This window comes from Pleurodeles waltl, chromosome 5 (assembly GCF_031143425.1).
Source record: "Pleurodeles waltl isolate 20211129_DDA chromosome 5, aPleWal1.hap1.20221129, whole genome shotgun sequence".
Classification (NCBI taxonomy): domain Eukaryota; kingdom Metazoa; phylum Chordata; class Amphibia; order Caudata; family Salamandridae; genus Pleurodeles; species Pleurodeles waltl.
Genome location: NC_090444.1, coordinates 1,219,111,153 through 1,219,128,667, shown reverse-complemented (window position 1 = coordinate 1,219,128,667; position 17,515 = coordinate 1,219,111,153). Strand labels below are relative to the sequence as shown.

The 17,515-nt window shown below is 43.1% G+C and overlaps 1 protein-coding gene across 1 annotated transcript in view; it reads right to left on the bottom strand.

Moving 5' to 3' along the window:
• GRIK2 (glutamate ionotropic receptor kainate type subunit 2) overlaps positions 1–17,515 on the bottom strand; it is a 1,513,871-nt gene that overhangs the window by 1,153,896 nt on the left and 342,460 nt on the right. The window contains exon 3 of the mRNA XM_069235474.1: positions 4,460–4,717. Within this exon, the coding sequence (XP_069091575.1) occupies positions 4,460–4,717 (258 nt within the window). The remainder of the gene's footprint in view (positions 1–4,459; positions 4,718–17,515) is intronic.

Here is a 17,515-nt window from a genome sequence, read left to right as displayed (position 1 = left end):
CTGTGCCTGCCCTCACACAATGCAGTTTCCAACCCCCTGGTGAATGTCTAGGGCCTGGCCAGGGCAAGGCAGGATTTCACATTCAAAAGTGACTTTACTTTGAGGTAGGCCTACTTTAAAGGAGAAATTGGGTATAAGAAGGACACCCAAAACCACAGACTTTAGAAACCCTTCTGGAAACAAGAGGAACCTCTGCCTGGAGAAGAGCTGAGGAAGAAGACCTGCCTGTGACTGTGCTTTGTGGAGCTATCCTGCAGTTGCTGCTTCTGCCAGAGCAAGAGGGCAAAGACTGGACTTTGTGTGCCTTCCATCTTGAGAAGAACTCTCCAAGGGCTTGATTTAGAACTTGCCTCCTGTTGTTTGAAGTCTCAGGGACAGCAAAGACTTCCCTCTGCCAGCACCTGGAGTCTCTGGAGAGACTCCTACTCTTCCCTGTGGTGCCCATCGAGTTCCTGGGAACCTGAAAGGAGAAGCTGGCAGCCTAACAAAAAGGAAATCCATGCACAGAGCGCCGTGCGGAGAAAAGATTGACGCGACTCCGATCTGCTGCTGAAGAAACGATGCGCCGCCAGCTCCTCGCCTGGAAATCGACGCGTGCTGGAAACGCGACCTAAGAATCGACACACGGAGCAGGAGAAACGACGCACAGCATCTCTGACGGAGGCTGGGAGATTGCAACCCACGCTGCATGGTTTCCAGATCATTGTGCGGCTGGATTTCCGATTCAAGGTCCCGCTTGTGAGTGGAATCGATGCACCATAAGCCCTTTTTGACGAGCACTCGCCCATGTGGGGTTATTTTTGACGCACCCAAGGTACTTTTTCACGCTAACAGTGTTAGTGTGTGTTTAAAACTACTTAAAGACTCTTTTTGCATTTTTATTGATAACTTGACTTGTGTATTGTGGATTTTTGTCCTTTTGGTCTAGTTTTGTTTAGATAAATATTTCCTATTTTTCAAAACCTCTCATTTCGTAGTGTTTTCATTAAGTTACTTTGTGTGTTGGTACAAATACTTTACACCTAGCACTCTGAAGTTAAGCCTACTGCTCAGCCAAGCTACCAAGGGGGTAAGCAGGGGTTAGGTGAGGGTGATTCTCTTTTACCCTGACTAGAGTGAGGGTCGATGCCTAAAGAGGGGGTAACCTGACTGTCAACCAAAGACCCCATTACTAACATAATTGCCTAGCCCTGGTTGAAGGACAAGATTCTCCAGTTCCATGTGGCAGTCTTATTTTTCACCTGTGACTGGAATAAACCATGTGATCAATTCCTCAAGTCTTTGATTATCCTTAACAGCATTCCTAATCGGGGCACTAAATTAATTCGAATTTAAATGGTTGATAATTGAATATTTAGCCATCTTTATCACTTTAATATTACACTATTTAACGTAGGTTGAGTTCTAGGAGAAATGGAGAAGCTCAGTAGTAAGTACCACGGAAGTAGCATCAGTACTGTTCCCTGTGACTTTTGACTACTATAGCACACACTTCCGCTGAGACCATTGTTTAAACGTTAAAAATGTCAGCACTGTGGACAATTCTGAGTTTATGCATGGTGCTGCACTCTGATAGGTTAACATTGGTCCATTTTATTATTAGAGGAATTACAAAGACTCTAACCACAATAAATAACTAATTGTTTAAATCACACACTGTTACCCTAAACCCAAAGTGAATTTCTTATATCACAAAAGGTTAATGCTAGAGATTGAGGCTTTTACCATTTGTATGCTGCCTGTTCTGTTTTTACTTTACTAAAATGGTAAGGTGTGTATTGAAATGTTATTACTTTTTAAGTAATAACTGACTGGACATGTATATTTAGGTTTTGAGTGCATGTGTGATGGGAAGCAATAATCATGTTACCTTAACAAGCTCAAGCTTTACCTCCCATGAACTAGGACATGATTGCTTCAACAATCTCCAAGGTATATCAAGGCAGCAATGGCACTCAAACTTTACATCTCAGTTAAGGTACCCATATCCAGATCATTAGGGAAGATGTGCAATCTTAACTTTGGCATTGTAAGGCAGCCCTTAACCCTTCACAATATTGATAAAGGGAATGACACAATGTCTCCCTAACCAACCAAAAACAGATATCTTGATATCTAAGTTGTAAAAAGAAAATTGTCTATTTATGGTCTCCGTGTTAGCGCCCTCATCAATTTCATTTTGATGAAATGTGGATGTTGACTTTAAACCCCTGAATCTGAAGTAAAATCTGTGAGATCTATTTCCAAAGATTGTTTTATTTAGAGACAAAACACGGTACTGAACAAGAATTGTCTAATCTACATGTACATTGGACTTAGTTATAGGTTCATGTTACATCAAAAAACGATCATTTAGGTGTGAACAAAGCGAAATGCACAGCTAGTTATTAACTGGGGAACAAAACACACAAAACTGTGTCCCCCCTCCCCCACACACACACTTTTCTCCTTCTGCAACCTAACCCTGTATTTGATCTAACAGTAACCATAGCCACACGTTTCACAGGAGCTGAAACATTGGTCTATTTCAGAATTTCCATGAAATTTCATATGTGAGCCTAGAAAATGCTCACAATTTTGTATATGTAACACGACTGAAAGATGAGGGTTGTTACAGCATAGGAAAGCTAAGATAGGTGTGCTGGAAAGCAAAAGGATGGATCAAAAAGATTGTAGCATTTCTTTATTAAAGTGTCAGGATTTGCATGAAAACTTTGCAACAGTTTTGGAGAAGATGCAACATCCATTTAGCTGACGATAAACATATGTCATCAATTACCCATTGTTCTCTTTTACTAAACAAAGATTTCGAAGCTGGGCAAGCCAACCCCATACAGGTGCCTAGAGAGTTGTATAGTCCAGGAGAATGGAAGGTGCAATACGAATACAAGGGTAGCACCTATAAATCGGAGAGCTGGACTCTTCAAAGCCAGTGTCTTGGATGTCCAAAGGGATATAGGATATTGCCACATACAGGGTTCGGTCTCTGGGGTGCCTCCTTATGCTATTGCACCTCAATTGTGAGATCCAAAGTTAGTACACCAAATCTTCCAAGTACCACTAGCAAAACATTGTACCACTCAATTTCAGAATTTGAAGCCTTTGAGAATGTTCATGACAAGAATTTGGCAGGGCTCCAGCAGCTGTCAGGAAAAGATAAAAACGTTCTAATCCTTTGAAAACACTTTGGGGCATATTTATGAAAAGTGGTGCATCATGTTATGATGCACCACTTTTCATGCGCCCCCCCTAACGCCACCATGTGTGTGTCGCATTTATGATACCACGCATCATGGCGGACGTTAGGGAACTAGTGTCAAAAATGTTGACGCTAGTTTGGTGCTTTGCAGGATTAGCACCAAAACTACTACGCTAATCCTGCAAACTGAAAGGAGGCTCACTGAAAACATTGGTGGCCTCATAATAATGATGCTAAAAATGGTGCAGTTAAATCTCATACATTCCACTGCACAATATTTCTGGGCCTCCTAACACCGGAATGCCCCCCTGGCGAGTTTACAAAGTGCATGCATGCAGTGCGTCACTTTGTAAATATGGTGCTGCATTTTTGCCAGCCTATCGCCACATTAGTGTCAAAAAAATGAAGCTAACGTGGCGCAAGCTGGTGCAAGGGGCTTTTTAAATCTGGCCCTTTGTCCCATACCAAGCATTTAATACAAGGTGTCTGAGACGTGCTAAGAAGTCCAACCTACATTGTTATTGGCCTCCCCAGGAAGTTCCTCAGGTTTAGAAATTACATTTGAGGATTAGAGGATTAATCAGTACCACTTTTTTTTTATTTGGCCTTCCATTGTGTCTTTTGGCCTCACATTGATCCCCACGGGCTCATTTATGACGACTGGCCCTACAGACATATTAACAACAGCTCCTAAATCTTCATTCATTGCTTATCAAGGTTTTTGCGATTCTTAACTAATACATTTCAACTAATAATGAGCTTGGTTTGTGTCCTGTGTTATTTCATCTTCTATATGTATTGTTTAATGATCGTTTATAGTCTCTAGTTTGCCCCACGCTAGTAATGGGTATGGCAAAAGTAGTTTAGAAAGTATAGCTTTCCTGTATTCACCCTACTTACAAGGATTGCTGAGAACTCCCATAAAGCACGGGTAAGTGTGTTTAGCCACCACTCCACCTTACTCTGCCACGGCAAGCACATTCAAATCATTTTTCCATTTGTTAAAAACTAATAAAAGAAGGTCATTGTGGGTTATATTGCTCACTGGCCTGTTTTACCTCAGAAAAATCCCTACTTTTTATTGCCACGAGGAAAAAACAAGTTTTGAAGGTAATAAATGATGTGCGAAATGATATAAAGATTGACCATTTCCAATTTATAAAAAACAGTGAGCATTTTTCAGTATTTTGCACCTCTGAAACAAGACATGCAAATTATAAAAGACTGCCTCTAAAATGCTAACATGTTGTATAAACTTACCGGTACTGTCATCGTAGGCAATTGTAACAGTTTTCCATTTGAAGAATTGCACCAGGTCAAGAATGGCACGGCTGAGCGAGGAGAAGTCCGGGTAAAGGCTGACAAAGAAAGAGTCCCTGTTGTCAGAGACCTGGTGTTTCCAGCGCGTCTGGATGTGAGGCACACCAAGAGCATTGCAAATTGACTGTACTGCATTAGCAGACGAGCTGTGAGATGGGCCAAAAATGGCTGCCACTCCAAGAGAAAGCTGTTCACATGCTGCATAGGAGACAAAAGCAAGAAAATATTAACCGACAGCCTCAACACTCACAGTTTATACAAAATAGTTATTTATACATGCACAACTTTATTAAATCAAGTTGAATACACGTAGTTCTAACTAAACATTTATTTCCTGAGTCCCTTTGGAACTGGCTTACTCCTTTTCTATAGTGAAGTCTACGGTTCAATAGTCTAAAAGAAAAATCCAAATACAAGTTATTTAATAATGTTCAGAAAATAACCATGCAATTGAAAATGAGAGCTAGTGAGTTGTGTACCACTGTGGACCAGGTTCACAAAATAATTTGTACATCTATTCCTGCAGGATTACGTGTGCGTGGACAACATTTCATTTTTTTGTTAATGTTCAGAGAATTCCAGGATTCTCAGATGGATAAACACTTGGATACACATGATGCATATTTATACATGTGTAAAAACGTAGCAAAACGGAATTTCAACATGCTATTTTTTCTAAGATATTGTTTCCTGGGGAGAAACCCATTCCCTGGTGTGTTCCTACCCTAATCCCAACATGGAAATTTAACACCCCGTCTTTGACAAGAATACGTCTCAGATGTCTTCCTCAGTGAAAGTAACCCTGAAAAGCGTTTGTGATTACTCACATACTCATGACTGTAGATGTTCATGAACCAAACATGCCATTTCCCCCATGGAAGCTTAGCAAATTTACCCTTAAGCAATAGTGCAATAAAGTGGTATATTACCGTGTGAAACTAAAGGAGTTTACTAGTGTAAGTTCACATTTTATGAGTAAAAAACATGAATTTGCTTTGGTAAGTTACGGCACTTTCCTATTTACTTTCTACTTAGTTGGGGACCTGGCTTTGTGCACCGGGCCCTGAAATTACTTTTTACCTTCAAACAAAATACTTGACAGAGAGATTGTTCATTTGAAACAACAGTTCTGTGCATGTCAGAAACATGACTTTTCTGTTTACCTTTGGCATGCTCGTACTTGTTAGGCGCATAATGGATTTTTGAAACATTTGGATCCACAGGCCAATTGTAAATGAGTTATGGGGATGCAAGCCCTAAATCACCGCTTTTCCTGCTGAATAATGTCTGTGATTATACAACACGTGCAGTCTTACTCCTGCATGCACAAATATTTGAGAAGGCATATAAAGTAAGCTTAACCTGAAAAATAAAACTATCGAATATTAAAACTGGGCATTAAAGAAGTTCCATCAGGAAGGACTCCTCATATGCTTCTAAAACAAGCATTTGCAATGCAAGGGGTCTCGCATTTGCTCAAATTAGAGCTCTTAATGTTGTAAAATCCTAACCAGAGTTTTCTTGCCACACAAACTGAAAGAAAAAAATGAGCGTGATCGCGCTATGTAAAGTGAAGCGTGATGGCACTGAAATTGAAAACCAAAAAAACAAGCATGATCGAGCGATGTAAAACCCACTGCGATCGCCCTAAAAAGGATGTTTTCTTTAGACCTATGAACCACAATGTGAACTGGAGATGAAACTTAAATTTGCCATTTGTCCTTAACCTTTTAACCACTAAATACTGCCAACTCTTATAAGTGACAAATCATCTTTGTTTTTCACCAAGCTTAATTGAATCTTGAATACTGTGAGGCTAATCATATTTGCATTAACACTCCCACAAAGGTAAGGGAAAGTGCCAACAGAGCACGCAATAAAACAAACAGTGCAAGAAATATCTGCTTTGAGTACTCACACTAACTGAAAAAGCACACCCATCCAAGCACAAACTCCCCTACATGATTCAAAGTTTAAAAGGGAACAGGCACCAACATCTGCCAAACAAATGACTGAATGTGGCCAGAACCCACACCAAATGCAATGGAAGATTGTAATTGTAATTTTAAATGTATTTATATAGCTCTTACTACCCCTGAAGAGGCGTCAAAGTGATTTTCGGTGATAAGCATGCTACTCCGGAATCCAAAAAGATTAGTGATGGTATTAGTATTAGTCTATGGAAATAGGAGTTAATTAGAGTGATGAGCATGTGAGTCTGTTAGTTGGAATGCATAGAATCAGTAGCGGCTTGAGGGCCACGGAAGGGGCGGTGTGGGGAGGTGCAGGAGGGGGGAGGTGGGAGGGAATAAACATCAAATTTAATTAAAAAAAAAAAAAGCACATCCTCTGCCACTCCTCTGTCCCTCAACGCTCCTCTGCCTCTGCAGGCACAGGCTCCCATCCTGCCTCCGCCGATCCTGACGCTGCTCAGAGTAGCGTCAGCATTGGTTGGAAGCACTCAGCCAGGGTGCACCCGGGCAGACTGGGAGCCTGTGCAGGCTCTCTCCAGCCCAGCAATTGTGTTGCTGGGCTGGAGAAAGCGTACAGCACATGTGTGTTTGGCCTGCTCAAGGCAGCCCCTACAAAATGCTCCTTTAAAGAGGAATGCTTTTGAGCACACCAATGATGGCAAACTGGCAGCTTTTTTCTATTAACATGCACCACAAATGGCACACCGACTCTAGACAAACATCAGAAGAGTGAGAGGCCACTGGAAAATAAGGTTCATATAAGATGAAGCTGCTACTGCGCTATGATACTGAACCAATCACTGTCTTCATAGAGTCTCTGCAGATGGCTGATTTCAGAAATTGGGTCTCTAGTTGGCAGAGGTTTGCATTCTGTCCAAGTAGGGACCACAATCCTAGTCAGGGCAAGTAAGACACACACTAAAGGATTACCTGTGCTCACCCTCTGGTTGCTTGGCACAGAGCAGTCACGCTGAGCTAAAGAGGCAATGTGCAAAGTATTTGTGCACACACACACAGTAACACTGTGAAAATACCACAAAAGGACTCCACGCCAATTGAGAAAAATAGCCAATAAGTCAAACAAGACCAAAACGACAAACATCCAAGATACACAAGTCAAGTTATGAAATTTCAATGGTTAGATCAAAATGCATTGCTTAGAAGTCAATTGCTCCAACCGGAACTATCTGGTGGTGCTGGACTGGGGCAAGTTGAAAAGTGCAGTCTGATTGCGATGGGGCATGGGCTGGGTACAGAAGTCACGCAGTCCCAATGACTTTGTTGTGTCAATACTCTTTGACAATGTGTTGATCCAGAGAAGGGTATGCTTAGTGCTTGGAGGTAATGCTTTGTTTCCTGATCTTGCAACAACGGTGATGCATTGATGTCCCGAACCCATGAGTACTGGTTCTGATGCGTCAGTGCTGAATCAGCCAAGGCTGCGTTGTAAGTCGGGGTCATTGCATCGTTCAGTTGACAAGCGGTGTCTGTGGCTTTCGTGCAGGCAGTGGCAAAGCAGCATTTGTACAGTGGAATGCGTCTGCTCCAAGTGACGCACTGGTATTGTTGCATCAGTTCTTGTGTTGCAGCACCACACTCACCTCCAAGGGCCCAGGAATGGATTTTGCACCAAGTGTCTGAGCAGGACTCACAGCAGAGGAACCCAGATGCTGGTAGCAAGATGCAGGTGAAGTCTTTGATAACCTTGAGACTTCAGAAACAGGAGGCAAGCTCAGTCAGGCCTTTGGAGAAACTTTAGATTCTAGGTTGTAGAGAGTTACATCCAGTCCTCTCACTCTCGGGCAAGAAGTAGCAGGCAGCAGGCCAACAAAGCAGGGCAAAAAGCAAAGAGCCAGTCCCTAAAAAAGCAAAGAGCCAGTCCCTACTGCCAATACCACAGTCTTTCTTCCTGGTAGAATGCCCTCAGTCCAGAAGTGTTCCAAGTATAGGTGTCAGAGGCCCAGTACTTATACCCAAATGTGCCTTTCAAGTGGGGGACACTTCAAAATGATGTTTTAAGTGCCCCAGTTCCCTTTCAGCCCAGTTCTGTCTGCCAAGAGGTCTGTGTGGGGGTATCAGTTTCTTGTGTGGGGACAGGCCACTACTCTTTGAAGTGTGAGAGCCCCTCTTCCCTTCCTGCCCAGGAAGACCCATCAGTATGCAGATGAAATTCAAGGGCAGTTGAATGTCCTGTATTAATGGCTGTCTGGATGGAATGCACAAAGGTAGCTGTCACCTTACCTTACACAGACCAGACGTGGATTGGAGGCAGGCTAAGCCACAGGATAGTTAAAGGAAGAAAATGCCAACTTTCTAGAAGTGGTATTTTCAGACCTGCGATTTAAAAAACACTTTTACCAAAAGATGTGTTTTTAAATTTTGAGTCCAGAGACACAAAACACAATTTTTCTATCTTTTCCCAATTGTAAATGATACTTAAAAGATGTTTTAAGGCAATATCCGTACTGGCCCATGGGAGAGATAGTCCTTGCAGTAGTGAAACACAAATTTAAGAGTTTTTCAGTACCTAGACATGTTAAACTTAAAAGTACATGCTCAACATTTTAAATATAATACACCCTGCTCTTGGGGCTAACCAGGGCATGCCTTAGGGGTGTCTTGCCTGTAATAAAAAGGATGGCTTGTGCCTGGCAGGTGAGTACATTTTCCAGGTTAAAATGGCAGTCTAAACTGCACACACAGGCTCTGCAATGGCAGGTCTGAGGCATGTTTGAAAAGAGTACCATTGACGGTGGCACTACCAGTGCTACAGGCCCACTAGTAGCATTTGACTTGCATGTCCTTGGCAGACATAGTGCACTTTACTAGGGACTTTCTAGTAAATCAAATATGGCAGTCGTGGAGAAGCCAACATTACCATGTTTTAAACACAGAGCACATGCACTTTATCACAGGATAGCAGTGGCAAAATGCAAAGAGTCATAAAGCCAGCAAAAACGAAGCTCTGTACAAAGTCAAAACAGGAGGTCAGAAAGCAAAAGGTCAGTGGAAATCATGCTAAAAGATGCCAGATCTAACAACTTGGATATATCATTTTCATTGCCTATGAACTATGGAGTGTCACAAATGCAGCTAAATAAGGGTGGGCATGGCATGCAATCTTCCACTTGAGACAATGCAGGTTCTACATGTGGATGGGGCTTTGACGATAACTGTTGGCTACACTGTATATAAAAAGCCTTCCATTTGATGCACCTTGCCTTCAGGAAGGTATAGCGTTGCCATTGTATGTGCCATAACAAAAAAGACATCCCGAGACACAACTCTGCTTGGACATGTACTCATCAGTAGTTATCTGGGGATACCCAAATAAACCTAGGGAAACATAGTACATGTGCAAAGTTTGTCTAAAAGGGGTTTCTTGTAGAGTTAAAATTTTGATGATACAAAGGCAATGGGGTAAAGAAATGCATAATATATATGTTGTATACATTGATGTGTATTGCAAGTACTGACAGTTTGGTGCTATTTGGGAAGTGAATTGCTCCAATAAATCCCTACTGGAAACCTCCTTTTAACAAATATGGCTGTCTATTCATGCCAGAGCACTGATATTCACTTATTTAGAAATAATAGTGGTATACAAGTGAATGTTCAAAAACATTGCCAGTATGACATGAAAACATATGTATACTTTTGATTTGCTGTGCCTAATTGCGATGGAAAATAAATGTTTTGGAACTGTACTTACCTTATTGTTGTATTTTTTAATATCTCAATATTTTAGCTAAAATCCTATTGGCCTTTATGGGCAGATGTTGGGGTACTACTAAAGGCATTGATGTCACTTGAACCTCTGGTTTCCTGTGTTCAAGGAAACGAGGGCCTCTTTTACAAGTCCTTTGCACCAACGTTGCATCATTATTTTGACGCACCGGTGGCGCTAGGCAGTGTTTTACATGGCTCCAGATTTACAAACTGATGCATTGGGCCAAATAGCTCAGTTTGTAAACCTTTGCATCACATTATACCTCTGCCAGGTATAATGTATGCATGGTAGGCATTCTCAGGCAAAAAGCCATGCAGGACGGACGCAGTGAAACTTACATTTCACTTCATCATTCTGTGACTTCACTGCATCAGAATTTTAACACCTGCTCAGAGCAGGCGTTAAACTGCCACAACTTTTCTCTATGGGACCCTTCCTCGCATTGCTAGACTAGCGTCATTTATTTGACACTAGTTCAGCAATGCGTCAATTTAGCACAATAGATGCATCAGAATTTCTGACACATCAGCCAAAACTTGCACAAAGGAGCTCTGTATAGTAAATACAGCATATCTATGGCGTGTTATGGAAAGATTGGGCAGCACAACTTTATCGTAAATGAGGCCCAGAATGTTGTCTCTGTCAATGAAGTGCCACGTGGGTGACCCTGCTGCATTCTTGGTATCTGAAACCTTTTATAATAGGAACTCTTTTTTCAACTAGTTTTACTCTGAGCCTGTGCACAGGCCCTCCCAGAACCATGATGTTGAGGGGAGGAGCAATCATAAGAAACATCCACTGTAAACAAACGTTTATGGTGGTATTTGTGAGACAGAACATTCGATGAGACCAAAATGGCTTCCTCCGAATGTAAAATACTAATGTGGAACCAGAGGCAAACAGTACAGAATCTGCTAATGAGACAACCAAGCGGCCCTTTTCCAATCGACCTTATAGTACGCTTTTACATACTTTTCTAAATAATTATCAAACCAATCAACGCCATTCATCGATCGAGTTAGTAAATACATATATCTCGTGTGTACTGGCCTTTGAGTTACTGCTTTTCTGTTGCATTCATTCTGCAATGAAGAGCTCATTGTTGTCTGAGTCTCTCGAACTGAAGGAAAAAGATCTTGCCTCTGAAACAAATTTTCAAGGCAAGGCCGTTTGCTTCTGTACACAAATCGAAGCTTTCACAACGACACAATTCAGCAAACACGAACGGGAAATGCGCCTGCCTTTGCCTCTTCCCATCTCAGTGTTAAACACAAGGTTTAAAAAATATATACCGTCTGGTCTTCAGACAATGCTTGCTAACCCTTCATCATCCAGAAATTGAAATACAAAAAGGAAAATGGCTGTTGAACCTGAATTGCTGCGCCTTTGTACACGAAAGAGCGAGGAAGGCAAGGCACTACAGCCTGCAGATTCAGAAAAGGTACAGCTCCCCGTAATTATCAACACTATGTTATTATCAGTAATGTCATTGTGTCCGTGACTTCTAATGGAAGGCAAACGCGCATGTTTGAAAACCGAGCTTTTAACCAAGTAAAGCCAGTTTCAACAACACTATTTTCCTTGAAGGGTTTACTGCTATGCTCTGCAATTACAGGAAACATAATTAAATCTAAAGATAGAATTAAAGAGGTCTCTCTAAAAAGTAGGAGTTTTGTAGGCTATTACAGAGAATTAACATCATTACATAGTTCAAATGGACACATATTTTTTAGATGTTTCCTGGGGGAATCTTTTTTATTTTGTCAAGAGATGTATTGTAAACTAATTACACAAATGTAACAATAAAATACAAACCATATTTCACAGAATATCACGAATATAGTTAGGCATATTTTGTTGTGTTGAGACAAAATTACTGCCAACATTTGCATTGCAAACTGCAGTGGAAGGGGATATCATTATCTAGTGGCATAATGCAAAATGATGGGGCCCCCTGCAGAATGTGATGAATGGGTATCCAATAGTACCATATCTTACATATTTTCATAGGCTTTGGACTAAATAGGGGCCCAATGAGGAGTAGGGCCCTCCTGCAGTATATGAAATGCAGGGCTTTGTATTACGTCTGCGTCAGTATCCATATTTTAATACAACGTGCTATCATTAATTGTACATTTACTGTGCTGTGCAAGCTTAGAAATACGTTTTGCTCATTTACAATAGGGAAGAAGACTTAAATATGGTGCCCATATGTGGAGTCACAGCAACGGTAGAGCCCAAAAGAAATTCTCTCCATATGGGAACGCAGAGGTGCTCCAATATAATAGGCTTATCACAGCGTAGTTGGCACCCAGGTGCACTGGTTCTGGTGGTAGATCGCATAAATTGGCATGACAGAATAACCTGACGTACTTGGGGCAAGTACTCTGCAGATTACTCATGTGATGGGTGTTAGTAACGGGAGAGAAGGTAATCTAGTGCTTAATCTGAGCCATTGGTTCCCACTGTTTGGCAGCAGCACTTAATTGGCAGTAACAGCTTTAGTGACCCACTCCTAGCTCTAGTCCACCACACAGTGACACTTTCTGTCAAATTTTGAGATGAGCACAACAGTGTAAATCAATATACATTAACAATGAATAACACATGCCACTCACACCATTATTATAGCTTTGGGTGGCCTGGGATAGTCTGCATTGTCCCACTCATAGGAGTGAGATGGTTAGTAGTTGTGTTGGTTCTGTCAGAGGCTGCTCTGGCAGCGGCAACAGGTGGAGCAGGTTGCATTGCCTTCCTGAGAAGGGCCTTGGTACTTACTTTTTTACAAATGAAGAACTGGGTACTACTGGTGGATCACTCAGCAGTAGCCTACGGTTAGCACCAGTAGGAGTAATACAGCCTCTTATGAAAAGTGAACCTTTACATTCATCTTCAAATGTGGGAAAACAATCTATAATACTATTTTTCAATGCCAAATCCCACTTATGATGGAGAAACTAACCCTTGGACTTGTCTAATTCTTTCAAGGTTCACCTAAGGAAATATCTAACGGTCATAATTGCAATTGCAGGGTCGTAAGGGTAGACACACCTCAAAGTCAACACAAAATGCACCAGGAGAATCAACATTACATCAAGTAAAGAGCACAGTCTTTCCTAATTACAGTCTTGGCAAACTGCAGTGGGATTCAAAGCCCTTCAAATATACCAGCCTGAGTGCATTTGTATTACAATGCCCACCAAGGAACAAAATTATCTTAATTGAGTAGCCAAAGAACAAAAGCTGCAAACACAAAATATCTCTTTTTATAACCAGATTTGCATCTCTTTATTCCTCTAAATCTTCTCAAAACCACAAATGAAACCTTCCAACTAAAGCAAATACAAAGTGATTGTGAGAAAGTGGATCATTAGTTGGGCTTGAATAGTATCCCACCACATTAATTATTGTCACTGTTAGATCTAGTAAAGCGTTCACTAATTTAAACCTGAGCTCAACCCCTGGCACAAAGCAGACAGGCTTAACATAAGAAAAGGTGAAATGCATTTAGAAGAACCAAAACAAGAAAATAGTCCAAAACAGAACATAATAAAAATCCCAGTCTGATTTATAAAAGCAGAGAATATGTTAATGAACAAAATGACACAAAAATCTAATAAGGGGAAGAGTAGATATATACTTTAAAAAATTTCAAATAAAAATAGTGCCAAACGCACCAACCATGGGCATCTGGTCACACTAGATCAGGATAAGAGTAAGGTTTGAGGCCGAACATGATGGAGCACCGGTCGGATACGAGGATCAGGTTGGTACCAGTCAAAGAGTTACTTTCAGACCTATAATTCTCAAGAAGGTAGACTCCTAAGTGGGCAAAGCTGGAGGCTGGATCCAAAGATGGACTGGTCTGCAATAGGTTTTGGAAGGATCAAATCTCAGTAAAGTCATCAACGAAGGTGGAAAAAGCTCAGAGCAAGAAAAGTCCAGAATTACTGCCCAGGAAGCTATCAACATTTATAGGATGCCGTCAGCATCTGACCTGGTGAAGATTTCTACCTTCAGACTTGGATTCTTTTCTGGAAGTCAGATTTCTTCAGTTGGGCAAGGCTGCATGCTTTATCAAAATAGGGTTCAACGTCATCAGTTGCTGGTTTGCTTTGTGCCTGCTGAACTGGAATTGCTGCTAAAGTGAAGAATGTAGCAGGAGCGGCAGCAAATTGAGGCCCACTGTCAATCTAGTATTCAAACACTTTTAGCTTGAAAATTGGTACCGGTCTGTCAACAGTTCTGCAGATAAAAAGTTAGCAAAACGTTTCTAAATCCCAGCACCTGGGGGTTAGGACTTATTCCAACGGAACCCATCAGCAGGGTCTAGAGTGGGTCCAGTAGAAATTTGACAGCTAGGTATTTGAGGACAAAGGGGGCTTCTTACAGGTTTTCTGTCCCTCCAGCTTTAAAGGATAAGCATAGCTAACTGACCCTTGGAGACACACCTTTGTCCTGGGTATAATTGGGAGCATGTCCACCCTTTGGGTTCTCCTCACTGGTCTCAACAGCAGGTGTAGTCAGTTTTATGTCTTCCACAAATCTAGTGTTGATCTGAAGAGGATGATCTGGGGTGCCACATTTAAACTTAGCACTAGCCTGTCAGTGTGGGTGGCTACTGTCCCTTCCCTAATCTATAGGAACGTTTCCAAGGGTAACCCTGGAGGTGTGGCCAGGGAAATGAGCAAAACCTACCCTGTGGTCACACAAAAATGGTTCTAGGGACAGTTCCTTTTTAAGTAAAATTGGTACCTGGCTGGCTAGGAGGAGAGTAGAGGGTGCAGGCCCAGTTGTGAGCTGCATCTGTCTGTGACAGTGCATACTTCATTGAAGATAATGAAGTTCCCAAGCCTTGCCTAAATGGTTATCCTATCAAAGGAGCAGGACACTTCTCCAAACCAAAGCCCTTGTCTCAGCTCTGGGAGCCAACTCACACCTCATCTAGGAGCTACTCAGTTCCTGGGTGACAGTTGGAAGCTCATGTAATTGGTCTTCTTGGGGCTTTAGGGAGATAAATGGTTAATTTAAAAAAATACCTTTTGGAAAATACATGTACAACTTTACCAACAGATTAGATTTGTAACAAATATTTTAAAAAGTCAACAAATTCACTTTTTATCTTGTTCTTAGGTGGGGATAACTTTAATAATGTATCCCCATGCTTTCCTATAGAAAGCTGACACAGCTAGCGTTTAGGGCATTTCTTCGGTTAAGACCTGCTGTGCTTGAAAGTAAACTTTTACATGTTCTACTTTTAAATATCATGCACCCTACCTTATGGGTATTTAAGGCTTAGTTAGGTGAGACTTATAGCAGAGTCCCAATGCACAGAGACACAAACACTGCAGAATCAGTCCTAAATGGGTGATATCATGCAAAAAGAGCCATTTGGCTAGAGTGTTTTGCAGAAAAAAAAGGAAAAGTACACTATGGGGGTCATTACGACCTTGGCGGGCGGCTACCGCCGCCCGCCAGGCGGTAACCGCCGTGCGGCCGCCAATGCGGCCGCACTCCCGCGGCCCCCATCACGACATTCCCGCTGGGCCGGCGGGCGCAAACCAAGTTTGCGCCCGCCGGCCCAGCGGGGATGAGGCCGCAACATAGGAGCCGGCTCCTAATGGAGCCGGCGGTGTTGCGGCCGTGCGACGGGTGCAGTTGCACCCGTCGCGCTTTTCACTGTCTGCTATGCAGACAGTGAAAAGCTGGCCGGGGCCCTGTTAGGGGGCCCCTGCACTGCCCATGCCAGTGGCATGGACAGTGCAGGGGCCCCCAGGGGCCCCAGGACACCCCTTACTGCCAGCCTCTTCCTGGCGGTGCAAACCACCAGAAACAGGCTGGCGGTAGGGGTGTCATAATCCCCAGGGCAGCGCTGCTTGCAGCGCTGCCCTGGCGGATTATCACCGCCGGGGCTAAAACGGCAGGAAACCGCTGGCCCCGGCGGTGCGACGCGGCGCTTCCGCCGCGGTCGTAATAGGGCTGGAAGCACCGCCAGCCTGTTGGCGGTGCTTCCGTCCTATTAGCCCTGGCGGTCTCGGACCGCCAGGGTCAAAATGACCACCTATATGTGTGGAAAAAAATAGTATGGCGGTCATTACAACATTGGTCGTAAAAGCCGCTTACCGCTGCGCAGAAGACCGCCAACACACCGCCGTGGCTGCGGAATTCCGCCACAGCTATTATGACCCACATCTCGGAACCTGCCAAAATTCAGACACCCACACAAGTCCGCCACACCAAAGGTCAGTGATAAACTGGCGAAAACAAAACCTCCACGTCACGCCAACAGAAATACGCCCACACTATCACGACATACGAATCCACTCAAAGGTCTTTCAACCGCGGTATTCCATTGGCGGTACACACTGCTGCACTCAAAATACACACACTCTTACAAAACACAGCCACATTGGACAATTCAAAATACACACACCTGATACACATACACACACCACTCCCACACACCCAATACAATATAAAACACACACCCACAAACCCCTACGACAAAAATTGAGAACGAAGCACAGAGAGAGACACCACCAGCAAGTACAACAGCTTCCACAGGCAAATAACACCATCACCCACACAACTTCCACGCACCTCACACAACACACCACTACATATCACCACACTTATCACCACACACACCACCCCACACATCACCTACACCACCCCATGGCACGTCAAAGACACCCCAGGTTCTCGGAGGAGGAGCTCAGGGTCATGGTGGAGGAAATCATCCGGGTAGAGCCACAGCTATTTGGAGCACAGGTGCAGCACACCTCAAATGCAAGGAAGATGGAGCTATGGCGAAGAATAGTAGACAGGGTCAACACAGTGGGACAACACCCAAAAAATCGGGGGGACATCAGGAAAAGGTGGAATGACCTACGGGGGAAGGTGCGTTCCGTGGTCTCAAGACACCACCTGGCGGTTCAGCGGAGTGGCGGCGGACCCCCACCTCCTCACCCACAACTAACAACATGGGAGGAGCAGGTATTGGCGATTCTGCATCCTGAGGGCCTCGCAGGAGTAGGTGGAGGAATGGACTCTGGTAAGTCAAATCTTATCTATTACATCCCCCAACCTACCTGCTTGCTATCACATACCCTCACCCTCGCCCCCACCCCTATCACTCCAACTCCTCACAAATGTACCAATATCACAAACCACACATCCCAACACCAAGTCCTGCATGCAACAACAAAGCATGGACACCCATCACCAAAGCATGCACACTGCACATAGCCATACACCCCACTAAACCATCATCACACAAGCTCCCACACAGGA